The 13,067-nt window shown below is 34.8% G+C and overlaps 1 protein-coding gene across 5 annotated transcripts in view; it reads left to right on the plus strand.

Moving 5' to 3' along the window:
* The window catches only part of LOC136842638 (polymerase delta-interacting protein 3-like), a 49,308-nt gene extending 37,122 nt beyond the window's left edge, over window positions 1-12,186 (plus strand). For 2 of the 5 annotated variants that reach the window (XM_067110254.1, XM_067110257.1), the window contains exons 6-12: window positions 7,742-7,949; window positions 8,179-8,237; window positions 9,902-9,995; window positions 10,492-10,634; window positions 10,859-10,978; window positions 11,391-11,420; window positions 11,587-12,186. In XM_067110254.1, coding sequence (XP_066966355.1) covers window positions 7,742-7,949; window positions 8,179-8,237; window positions 9,902-9,995; window positions 10,492-10,634; window positions 10,859-10,978; window positions 11,391-11,418 — 652 coding nt within the window. In that variant the 3' untranslated portion in view covers window positions 11,419-11,420; window positions 11,587-12,186. Of the gene's footprint in view, window positions 1-7,741; window positions 7,950-8,178; window positions 8,238-9,898; window positions 9,996-10,491; window positions 10,635-10,858; window positions 10,979-11,390; window positions 11,421-11,586 lie in introns of all 5 variants that reach the window. The other 3 variants (XM_067110255.1, XM_067110258.1, XM_067110256.1) reach the window with 2 other exon arrangements.
* Window positions 12,187-13,067: the final 881 nt, after the last annotated feature.

Here is a 13,067-nt window from a genome sequence, read left to right on the forward strand (position 1 = left end):
AGTACAGAATCTGGCATGTCTTATTTGGACGCACGTATTAGTAAAATGTTCAAGAATTATCTTAATCCTTAAGGGACAGGCTAATTATTATATATCACGCACACCCCCCAGACCAGGAAAACTTTAAGGTTGGCCAGTTTAAGAAAATAACATATAAATGGAAAGCGGAAGATGAGTAAATGCACATGGTTTAAGAAAACAAATTCTAAAAAATTTTCCCTGCCTTCCATGGGAAGTTGAAAGTGACTATTTACAACCCTGTTTTTGGGGGCCCCCCTCTTGCAAAGTACTCATAAATTTTAGTAAGTTGTACATGTTTTTTCTAATAATTTATTTTATTTTGTAAAGGTATAATTGCAGCTCACACATTATCAAAGCAGGTAAGAACTGAAATCAGTAACAAATTCTGAGTATACTGTATTTGTTTTACAATATTTATATAAATTTACTGAAATCGGAGAGATGCAGTAACTTTTTTGGATATATACATGTTTTTTCTAATTTCTTTGCACTTTTCTTTGCAAAATTGCAATTATAACTGACATATCATAAAAGATAACTAAAACCAACAGCAATCCCTGATCATATTTATGAGCAAATAAATAAAAAGACGTTATGGTAGAGAGAGGAGCAAGACATCCCCTCCATCAAGTGAAGAACAATACTGATCTCTTAGGTGTAAAGTTGCCACCACTCATTTATGGGCCATTGAAGTGATGGAAACTCGATACAGCCAAATTGTATGGGGTGTAATGTCAATACTCATATGAGGATTCCCATCCATCACCCAAAACCAGTTACAGATACTCATATGAGAATTTCCTTCCATTAAGGATTAAAGATAAAATCACTGACTTAATCACTAATTAGTTACTTATATATATTTTCTATGTATAGGTAGTGCTCTAGTTAAGATAATTCGACTTAAGATAATTCGCTTTTATGATGGGGTTAGCAATTAATATCGATACGACAATGTTTTGAAAGTACTTATTTTTAAATTTCGCGGGCGACTGGCGCAGGCAATGTACGGTGTATGATACATTGGCCCGAGAGGCTGGAATAGGTACATTAATTCAATGAGCCAACCTCACTTGCTCTCGTTGTGTTGGCAGTTAAAATAGGTCAGTGTTCGTTTGCAATTTTTGTGCGTTTGTAAACACAGGTAGTGCACTAGTAACGATAATTCTTCTTACGATAATTTGAGTTGATGGAGTTAGCAATTAATACCAGTACGACAATATTTAGAAAATATTTTTAAAATTTCGAGCGGGCACAGGCAACAGCGTACAGTTGCTGTACAATCAGGCAGTAAGAGAGACCAACTTACAGTAGACCAACTTCTTTTTCTCCATCTCTTTATTCCATCTTACAGTTAAAAAAGTAAGAGAATGATAAAAGTATTGTTAGTAATCTTATACTCTTGCGAAAATGCATACAGCCATAAACAGCCGAACGACAAACTATTGTTTTGCTGATAACCGAATCGGATAACAACTGTTTTGCTTGTATTTCAACCATCGTACGGGTAAACAATTACCGTAGTTATATTAAAAATGATGCTAAAGTACTGATATTTTACGCTATACCCTTATCTGCTTTGGAGAAAAGATTGGCAAGGAAATATACTGCTACAGTAAATTTAAGCTGCAAGTTGTAGTTGAAGCTGCTAATGACTATAAATTATCGTGCATTCGCAACATGGATGAAACTCGACCGCAAATAAAATTGGAAAGTATTTTAATCAAAACTACTGGGCATGGAAGAACACATATTACTGCTGTTTTCACGCCGATGAAAGATAAATCTCTCTCTCTCTCTCTCTCTCTCTCTCTCTCTCTCTCTCTCTCTCTCTCTCTCTCTCTCTCTCTCTCTCTCTCTCTCTCTCTCTCTCTCAAACGGCCAGCCGCCAACTTACCGGAAAAAATGGCTCAGTTAATTTCACAACGAGACATATTTAAGTTATATTTCAACTTAAAAACACTTCGTATAACGAAAAATATATATGTCCCTTATAAATAAAGTATCTAGAGATTCATTTACGCTAACTAGAAGCAAGAAATGCCCTCTGAACCGAGTTAAATGCAGCAAAATAGACCGTGTGATCGATTCCCAAACCCAAACATTTGATCGCTGTGATCAGAATTTATAATGCAAAAGCAATTATAAGAATATTTACAATTGCATATAGTGTAGTAAAGCATAACTTTTTAAAAGATCCATGGAAAAGATGCACATTCGTAATTTTGATGTTTGTATAATACGGTGTTATGTGGAAATAGAATACAGTATAATATAGGCTAGGGTACCGTGTATGATATACGAAAGTGCAGGCTAGGCCTTGTTTGTTATTCAATTTCTCTTTATACTGACTTATCATGTCAATCTGCATTGAACCTGCAGAATTAGCTGACACTAATAATTACTATACCATATATGTTTAAAGTATACTGTGTAGTGTAGGCTAGGCTACCATAATATATGTATAGATGGTACTGATTACCCTAAACTCGGTTTTTTTTTACCGAGGCGCATTTGCACCGACTCGGGTGCCCTTTTAGCTCGGAAAAGTCTCCTGGTAGTTGATTGGTTGCAAGTATTTTGTCCGAATGGCATCGTTGTTTTCAAATAATTACCAAGTAATGTGAATCGAAACTTATTTACTAACCTAAATTTCTCCCTCAGATATATGTTTTGTCAATAAATAATGTTAACGAATAAAGAGATTATAAAGTATTGTGATGGCAAGTCTAAATTTAATAACAACACCCGCCGAAGTCAGTGATAGGAGCTTGTTTTCGGATGCACGCTGCATAATTTTTTTACTGTTCACATATTTTAACATCAATTGGGATAAATTACACAAAGTATAAGAAAAGCATGTTATTATAACATTTCTTTGAATACCAGAATCTACTAAAAACATGGAATTAATAAAACTCGCTATTGGTGAAAACTTCCGGGGAGGTAAAAGGAACAGCCTGTGGCGGCCTGGCGGGAAAACTATCACAGGTGATTGTCATTGCAGCTTTTTCCTGATTTATGTCATTGCAGCTTTTTCCTGATTTATGTAAGTGTTGAAATCAGTGTTATGTTATTGAGATGACTTTAATGGCTATATCTGCAATTAAATAGTTTCTATGCTTCTTTTTGTAGGTGCACACTAATAAAAATATATTTCGCAGAAATTAACAACTTACTCTTTCGTGTAAGTTACAGCAGACAATGCGAGATAACAAAACTTTTTATTTTCTTATTTTGCCTTCTGTTCAGGAGTTTCTGCGGATATTTTGAGAAGTAAAAGAATGTGACGAATGAGTAGAAAGTGTACTATACGCATATACATTTTAAGGATTAGTAGGCTATATGGGTCTACTGTCAAATACCGAGGCGGGGATGGAAGGGAGGGGGATGGGTATCAAGGTTGTAACTCTGTGAAATTATGAATTCGTTTAATTATGATTTTTATGCAATTTATGGAACACTACAGTATCCTCAAACCGAAAATAGTGCTATTAATAGAGTCTATACCTTTACGACAAAATTAGTAAATCCTTTCTATACGGACTTACATCATAGGCCTACATACACCTAGCCTAACTCATATCAAGCATCAGCTACTGTTTACTGTTACTCTTTACCTTAAAGAGTTAAGCAAAATTTATTGTAATTGCCAAAAAATGGTATAAGACACATAGACATAGGCTAGCCAAGTTTGAAATGTGTGCAAGAAATAAAGCCATAATAAGGGAAGTACATTATTATTATGTAAAAGAAGAAAATAGCGTCTTCATATTTATCATAATGATATAACAAAAGGCTTCAGCACAAAAGCCTATAAAAGATATGTATCTGAAAAGTTTTCTTGCCCATCAGCGTTTGCTGGAATGTGGATACCATATGAATAGCTAGGCCTACCTATCTAGGTAATTTTATCTAAAGCCACGGGCTATTCCTTTTACCTCCCCGGAAGTTTTCACCAATAGCGAGTTTTATTAATTCCATGTTTTAGTAGATTCTGGTATTCAAAGAAAGTTTATAACATGTTTTTCTTATGCTTAGTGCAATTTATCCCAGTTGGTGTTAAAATATGTGAAAAGTAAAAAAAATTATGCAGCGTGCATCCGAAAACAAGCTCCTGTCGTTGACTTCGGCGGTTGTTGTTATTAAATTTAGTTACCATCACAATACTTTATCATCTCTTTATTCGTTAACATTATTTATTGACAAAACATATACCTGAGGGAGAAATTTAGGTTAGTAAATAAGTTTCGATTCGCATTACTTGTTAATTATTTGAAAACGATGCTATTCGGACAAAATACTTTCAACCAATCAGCTTGCAGGAAACTTTACCGAGCTAAAAGGGCACCCCTGCGAGTCTGTGCAAATGCGCCTCGATAACAAAAACTGACTATAGTGTAGGCTAGGCCATATTCGAGTTACGATTTTTTCAACAAACAATGGTTTTTTTGGAACCTAACCCCATCGTAAGTAGGGGAATACCTGTATCCGTACGTGTGTTATGTTTTCCTGTGAAAATATTCATTTTGCAAAAATTTTTATTGTTTACCAAAAGGAGAATTATTGAGTTGTACTTTTATAACAAATGTATTCAGATTATTCTTTCCACAGTCATTTTTTGGTGGTCCGCCAGTCTCTCCTTGTGTAACCTTTTAGTTGACTTTTCCCTGGTTTCCAAGCTGTTGGGCCTAGTCACTTGTAAAACTCTTGAATATTTACCCATGTTTTGGTAGATTTACTAATTCTTCAACTGTGTTGGATTCCAGGTACATATTTTCCTTTATAATCCCCATCTGTCATTTATACGAGCTTTCTTTGTAAACTTTTTGATATTTCTATCAGTCTGCTAAGTAAAGGACAGTAAGCCGAAAGGCCTAGCTCCACTACATTTTTTCACTTTCCTTCGTGGCATTTGCCTTTATTTATGTAATACTATATATTTTTGCATAGATAGCAACTCTAAGATACCCACTGTATACCATCATGGCATCTTAGACATAAAACAATGGTTTTATCAGCATGAGCCCAATGATTTTGCTTTTCATGTGGTGGAAATTAACTCCCTTCTTTAAGACCTACCAATAAAAGTGTTGATGGTGATCATCATATCAATAAGTATGATCCACATTATCAAACAAAAACTTGGTAACATTTTAATTTCATATTTCATTCATATGAAAGAAATTTGAGCACAGCACAAAGGCCCTGTGAATAGTTCAGCGACAACATAGCAGCATTAGATTGGCTCAGCCAGATTCTCAAGCAACAAATAATGTTAAACATTTACAAATACATTTTAATTGGAGATGCAGGCTCTTTGAGGCAGACATAATAAAATGACAAGTGAGTGGGGAAACTAATTGGCTTGGCAAAAGTTAGTTACTCTGGATGCAAAGAGGCCATCTTATAAGGGTAGACCAGCCAGTATTAGGCATGTTCATCTCAGCCTCCTATGGCTAGTGCACATATCTGATTCTGTTCAGTAGGATATAAGGTTTATTTTCCATGACTGTCATTTCCAGCAAGTTGAAGTCAGTTGAGCTGCCATAGTATTAGGGTTGTATCGAATTAAGTGTTTTGCCACTCCATACCTAATCATATAAAGTTCCAAATGACCTATATAAACAATAAATAATTTTTTTCACCAATGCTGTTTTGCTCATCTTGACAATTTGTATTTTGACCACAGTTACCACTACCCACCAAATATCACATTCCATCTTATGTGTTCATCAATCTGTTGTATATATGTGAAGCTATAGTTACTAGTTCACAAACCTCTCTTAACTCCAACTCTGTGAATATGAAGGTAGATGCCTATTATATTTTTTGTAGCTCTGGCATTGATTGACCTTTCAAGGCATTGTCTCATGTCAGGTATTATCTACCCTGTAGGTGAAACATGATTTTTCAGTATATTAGAATCATTCAAAACTACAACTTGTGGTATTGGTTCATTACATCTGGCAGTCTATGTGATTGAATTTCTGGGAGTCATGAATCCAGTACATTATATATTTACTGTGATGTGGTGCAGAACCCACTGCAGAAATGCAAAATCCCCTCTATAAATGCTTATAACTGCCCAGTACTCTGTACCCCTTAAACTAAAACATAACGGTCTGTTTCAAAATTCACTGCCTAATTTAGCAGTTCAAACAAAAGTATACCTTAAATCATCATACTAAAACAATTTTGTATCAGTCCAAAGAAAAATACACCCCAAACCATCATCGCAAAAAACCCTAAGTAGTCTTAGATTAGTACCCTTTTACAACTGTTACTCTTATGCATATATGCCCCCTAAAATGCTTATAACAATTATTTACTAATTTTAAAATAGTATTAATGTAAACAGCAAAATATGTATAAAATGCTAAATACAAATTAAATTCTTACGGAACATACGACGACTAATCAAGTTACCCGTGTATACATAAGCATATCCGTTTTCTCTCATAGTATTGAAGTCGTCCCGTTTTCCTTATATATTGGTAAAAGCAACTAAAATAATCACTAATTTGCTTTTTTTCATAGAGCAACACTGTTTATTCACTAATTACTGTATTTTTTCCCATTGTGTTTGTGACTAAATACAGATTTTTATTATAAAAATTTACATTGTACTTATATTGTAGTAATGTATTTATTAAGCTTATTCTAGGTTGGGTCCCAGACTGAGCATAACAGGTGTATGATTCAATTTCTCTCTCTCTCTCTCTCTCTCTCTCTCTCTCTCTCTCAGGGTAATGTAAGATGTATTTGAAATAGTGCTGTTAAGTGTTTTTGGATGATACAGCATATTGTACAATATTTAAAATATTCGCTAATTGTTTCCAGTCTGCTTTTACTGGAAAATAAAATTAAAGTAATTAGCAAATATTTTAAATATTGTACAATGTGCTTTATCAAGTGGAAACACTTTACATTAAAATCATTTCAAATACATCTTACAAGTCAAATCCTACACGTTAAGCTCAGTCTTGGGCCCAACCTGGAGTGAGCTTGACAAATACACTGTAAATCATTTTCATCACAAAAATCAGTATTTAGTCATGAACACAAAATAAAAAAATAAGAGTAGTTGGTGAATAAATACGTGTTGCTCTAGAAAAAAAAAAAAAAAAACGAATTTGTGATCATTTTAGAGGTACTGTCCACAAAACAAATCTGTGAACTGGTGAAAGCTCCCACAGAAAAGTGAAAGACACATTCCACAAAAATCCAAGACAAAATGAAGCGTGAGGAAGTGGGGTAGCACTGTATGCTAAGACATTTGAATATTTTCTTTGTGTAAATTATATATATATATTGCGTGTGTGTTACATACATACAGACACCACCCTGCTTATGAACATTCACATACAAACAAATGGGATTGCAAATTAAAATTTTATTCAGAGTGCTCCCCTTTGTTACCCTGAGCTCAAATTTTGGTCTGCATGCCTATTCTCTAAAATACAGTACTGTATTGACTTTATATCATACTGTACTTGAATAGGTGTGAAGAGTATAGTAACCAGCTTGCAAACAATTCAACATGCAAATGGCCAGCCAGAACATAACTTGTTCGTAAGTAGGGTGGTGTGTATTTATTTAAATATTTGTTCTTTGTTAATTCTTTGCACCCCAAAAATGTCATGTGTTTTAAGGATTGCCTGAGCATTGGAAGTTACTGGATTGTAAATTTTGTATTAATGATATATTGGTTCTCAAGTTACAGGCCAGAAGTACAGCTTGCTCCACGTGGACAGTCCTTTGCTGGAGGAATGGGAATACCATCTCCAATGGATACCATGTTAACAATGGGTCCTGAAACAATTATCAGGACACGCCCAGCAGAACAAGTTGTCTATGCCAGAGAGTATGAACCTGAAGTTAGGCCCTCAAGACTTCGAATCACAGCTACTAACTCGGATTACAGGGTGAGGTTTATTTGCCCATTGTAATGTCTCCATTCTAAGAAGTGTAAATGAGGAAATCAGGATATGGTATCAAATAAAAGAAATCGGATAAATTAGCATTTAGTTGTAACTTAGTGTTTATGTAGTGGAAATGCATGTAGGAGTCCATGAAAGTCTTATTAGAATAGTGAAATATTGTACTTATAATGACCAAACACACTTGTCAAGAACTAAAGCCCCTACATTTCAGGTTGGTGGTCAACAGTATGCAGATAAGTGGCAAGGGTCAGCAGTGCAGGGAAGAAAACGGTTTGTTTAGCTTTTCTATGTTGTAGAAATAAGTGGTTTCTCAAGATTATATTGTAGATCACCTACAAAAATGCAATTTATCTTTTATATGGAATACCTTCAGCAAAAGCTGGCCCAGTCGTCGTTGAAGCTTGGTGGTAAGGTGGTTTAACTAGTGGCAAAACAGCAACTACCTCCCATTTAGTAAACAGCACCACTTCTTCAGCCTCATTCTGAATTGTCCTTAACACTGCTGGTGCTGAGGTTTAAGCTGAACTTCGGAATATTTGTTGAATGTTCAGGCATTTGGCAATTGTGGCTTGTTTTTGTATTATACCCAGAATTATTGTTGTGATTGGATTGCAGGGTCCAGGTAATTCTTCTCATAAGAATTATTAGTAGTGTCCTGGACTTTATTGTGTATGAGCAAATTTGTTATTGTTCTCCATTGGCTGTCCACCTCTAACCAACCCTACTTTGCTCCATTGCCAAACAATGGCACTAGCATACTGAGTGGGAGGTTTGTCTCCCCCCCCCCCCTCCCCTTTTGCTCATTAGCCATTAGGTAACCAAGCTTCAAGACCTAGATTTTCTTGGAGGTGTCCCATAAAAAAGACTAAAGGTTTATATATCTAGGAAAAATGCAAATTGCTCAATAAATTTGCAGATTTTAAGCAGGTCCCTGTTGTGACAATCTGCAGTTTGTAATATGAATACCTACATCCTGAAGGGATTACTACTTGATACAAAAGTTATACTGTAGTGTGTTCTGCCGTTCCCTGGGTCTATTTCCTCCCAGCTGTGGATGCATTATGCATGAGAAGCCAGTCTTATTACACCTCATATTTACGCAAGCACTGCAGGAAAACCCCATGATTCTAATATTGCTCAGTGGCCTCTCTAAGCTACCTTTGGTACACTTGGTCCACCAAAGATGTACTCTACAATGTAAATATACTGGTTACAATGTAAAGGAAAAATTTATTATAGAAAAGAAATATTAGCTCTTGACATATTTTGTTCTCAGTGATTCGATATCTTGATTTGTAGGAGACAGTATATTATTAAGCCTCAACATTATTGTATATTGAGCGTTGATGAGAGAGTAATTCAAGTAACTATTGTGCAAGGAGACATGCTGTGACATTTGGTACTTAGTTGGCATTTGGTAATAAAATTTCTCAAATCTTAATAATCACAGTTTCTTTAGCAAGTCTTATCCATTTAATTGTGAATGGGTAATGTAAGGTTTTTTTAATAGATTTTCTGTATTTAGAAGTTTTATCCTGAGTACTAACTTTACTGATGTCCTGTTTGCACAATCTTTTTGGGTCTTAGAAATTGATATGGGACATTCCCAGAATAATACGAGTTATGTGGACATGAAAGATTTTAGATAAAAGATACTGTCAGATTCGATTAATTTGGTGTTGCTAATGGTGAAAAGTAAAGTTGGTGGATGTTATGCCTGAGAATCACTTTTGCCAGTAGATTATGTATGGTTTTATTAGTTTCAAAAAGTGATTATTTCATCCAGTTACTTAAATGAAACCAATTTGAACTTTACACATTTGTGTCTAGGCATGATCTTTTTGCAATAAAGATCTGTTGTTTACCATTAATCTAGGTGTGATCTTTTAATAGTAAAGATCTGTTGTTTACCATTACTGTTGTTTCTATTTCAGAGAGTATTATGATGATGCTGTTGAATACCAAGTGTATCCTAAGAAAATTGCTACTGTTCAAGCACCAGTGGTTCAGGCAGAATCTGGAACAAAGGTCTGCATACTATTGTTTGGTAGCTGTTAATATGAGGGTGCTACAGGTACCATGAATGTGTTCAGAGTAAATTTTTCAGACTAGTGTTATTAAAATACCATTATGCAAGGGTGCCATTTTTTACCTTTCATTTTAAGGAAAATTTCCTGTGTTGCAAGCTATGTTACTACAAATTGACGTGTGGTTCATATGCTCTGATTTCATTTTTCATGAGGGAAGGGGACTTATTATGAAATAATAAAGTATCTGATGGCAAAAAGTGCATTGTTAATCTTACGTCAACAGTGCTTTTGTTTTGGACACTATTAAAGCTGGCCTTTTAGGTGCTGGTCAAAACATTGTGGCTTTTCAAAATCTCTGGAATTTCAGAAATAAAGATAAGCTGCTCATAGGGGCCAGGTGAGAATTTTAAGCATCGCAATTTACTCACGCTTAATATTAATTATGTTATTTTTCTGGCTGTTGTGTCCTAATTTGCATACTTACTGTCTTTCAGGTTGTGGTGTCCAATTTGCACCCATGCGTAAGTGTAGAGGATATGGAAGAGTTGCTTGGTACTGTGGGATCTGTGTTCAACGTTAGAATGGTCAGGCAAGGAGTTGCTGAAGCTTTCTTTGTAAACCAAGAGGATGCATACAGGCAAGTCAAACTTGAGATGTTCTGCAGAACCTTAGTCATTTAGTAACTAAATTTTGGCTTATATTAAAATGTTCTCAGTGATACTTTTAACTTAGTGGATGTAATTTGAAAAAAGGAAATGTAAATATTGGAAAGGACTGTCAGTTGTAATTTGAAAAAAGGAAATTTAAATATTGGAAAGGACTGTCAATTGATTTGTGATTTTGAATTCACATTTGAACCAGGTCAGTTGAGTTGTTCAACAATAGACAGTTGGATGGGCAACCCATGAAGGTTATGGTCGTCAGAAAGAAAGCCCAGGTGGTGACTTCAGCTCCAGCAAGGTCTGTCTTGAGAAATGCTAGGTGAGTAGTAATACAATGTTGAAGATAAGCTGAATAAAATACCATGATGGTTTTAAATTTCTTATTAACACTGAAAAAGGCAATTAAATATAGGTGGAAATGATCTAAATTGTACATACTATATACTTTTGGTAGGTTTTTATAATTGAGGTCATAATATAAATAATATTGCAATACCCTTGGTGTTTCAGGTAGTTTGTAATCTGTGAAGTGTAGTATTTAGTGGTCTGTTCAGAAAAACTCCTTGTACCATATGTTTTTACTATTTTCATTTTTCCATTGACTAATAATTTTGGATTTTTTTGAATTTTGCCACTGAGATATCTTTGGTTTCCAGTAATAAATTTTTTATCCTTAGAGTGTCTTTTAGATATTGATTAAAAGTAACGCCTCATAATTTTTGTTCTTACAGGGGCCGCACCAGTTACTATGTACAGTAGAGGTAAGAAATTTCATGTTTAATCGTAAGAAGTTTCATGTTTCTATGGATTGCTTGTTAAATACATGATTGGTGTATATGTACTTGAAGATACAAAATATTCTATTGGGTAACATGATACAGCATAAGAAATGTGGGTTCCATTACCTTGGCATTTTTTCTTTCACAGGACATGCAGATTGCAACAAGATAGAGATTCTTAGGTGATACTGTACCGTCATCGTAGCTGATTTCTGTCATTTTAATTTCTGTGGAAGTTTTTTAATTTTTTTTTTTTTATGTGACATTCAAAACAGATTGTAGTTTTGTTACAAAATGTAAATCTTTGAATACAGTTAGATTGTAACATTCATTGGCATTTATCGTGGAAAAGTCATATTTCATATTTTTGTGCATTTAAAAATGTTAGATATTTGTTTTGTGAAACAGCTATAATTTATAGCCAATTTTATTGAGAGCTATAGAAGTACCTGTCATTGCAAAGCATTTGGATTTAGTCAATTCCATAATTTTTAAGTTTTTATAAGATTGGAAGGTTTCCCCCCCAAAGATAGGACCCAATTTGTAGTGTAGTAAGAATGGCAAAAGTGTATCCTTTTGTAGAAACCAGTGGCATTAGAATGTCACTTACTATTAGTACTCTGTTAGTGTTCTGTAGAGAGCTCATAAACGTAAATCATTTGAGACTTATTGTCCATTATTGCTGAGTCATGGATGCTTGTATTGTACCATTTCAAGTGAAAGAAGTTTTAATAAATGGTCCTAGGTCTATTGTTGTATTTGTGTCCAGTAGTTGTGTGTGTGTGTACATTTAAGGCTAAACTAGTTTCCGACTTCGAATATAACGAGGGTTAGTGCAAAGCTGTTGCATTGCACACATGGCTCATCTCGATTATTTTCTCTTTGATAATCTTCAAATACACTACATGTGTAAAAGCAGAAGCAAAGATAATTTGGAACATTGCCTGCGCACAGCAACATTTATCCCAGTAATAAATTATGCAACATTTACCTTGTAACAGTCAAGCTGAGTATAACCTATCACTCCAACAAAGCTCCCCCTTCCTCCTTAGTCAGTTGATTCAAGCACGGACTGTACTTAACAAGAAATGCTGAGCCTTTGCATTGTATAACCAATAATGGTTATTCTAAGAGATGCTTTGGGGTTTATATGGGCTTACACAGGTCTTTTGGTCAACATGAGTATAGTACCCTTTTAAGTAAGGGGTTCACAATCATGCACAGTTTTAAGCTTTGCATAAATGGGTCTTGGAATATATTACCCATGTATACTAGGGGCCAACTGTATATTCAAATTAGTTAACTATGCAACATTTACAGAAGTGTGCCACAAAGAATTTATTGCAATGTCTCGAAGAAAACCACTTTTATGTAACCCATTTTCAATATAGCATTTTTGCTGTTAGGAGTCCCAGCACTAGGCTGAATGGCTAGTTTCATATATACATCGTCACAAAAAAATGCACCACACAGAGAGGTTTGTTGGTCGTGTTTCCTTTTTGTAGCAGATTAAAGGTTTTCGAATCTTGACTCTTACCAAGTCCTGTTTTAGTCTTCACAGGAAAGATAAAATTTATTAAATCCCCAACAGTGGTAGCAACATTGTTGAAATACATAGCAAAGAAATAA

Source organism: Macrobrachium rosenbergii, chromosome 10, assembly GCF_040412425.1.
Source record: "Macrobrachium rosenbergii isolate ZJJX-2024 chromosome 10, ASM4041242v1, whole genome shotgun sequence".
In the NCBI taxonomy this organism is placed as follows: domain Eukaryota; kingdom Metazoa; phylum Arthropoda; class Malacostraca; order Decapoda; family Palaemonidae; genus Macrobrachium; species Macrobrachium rosenbergii.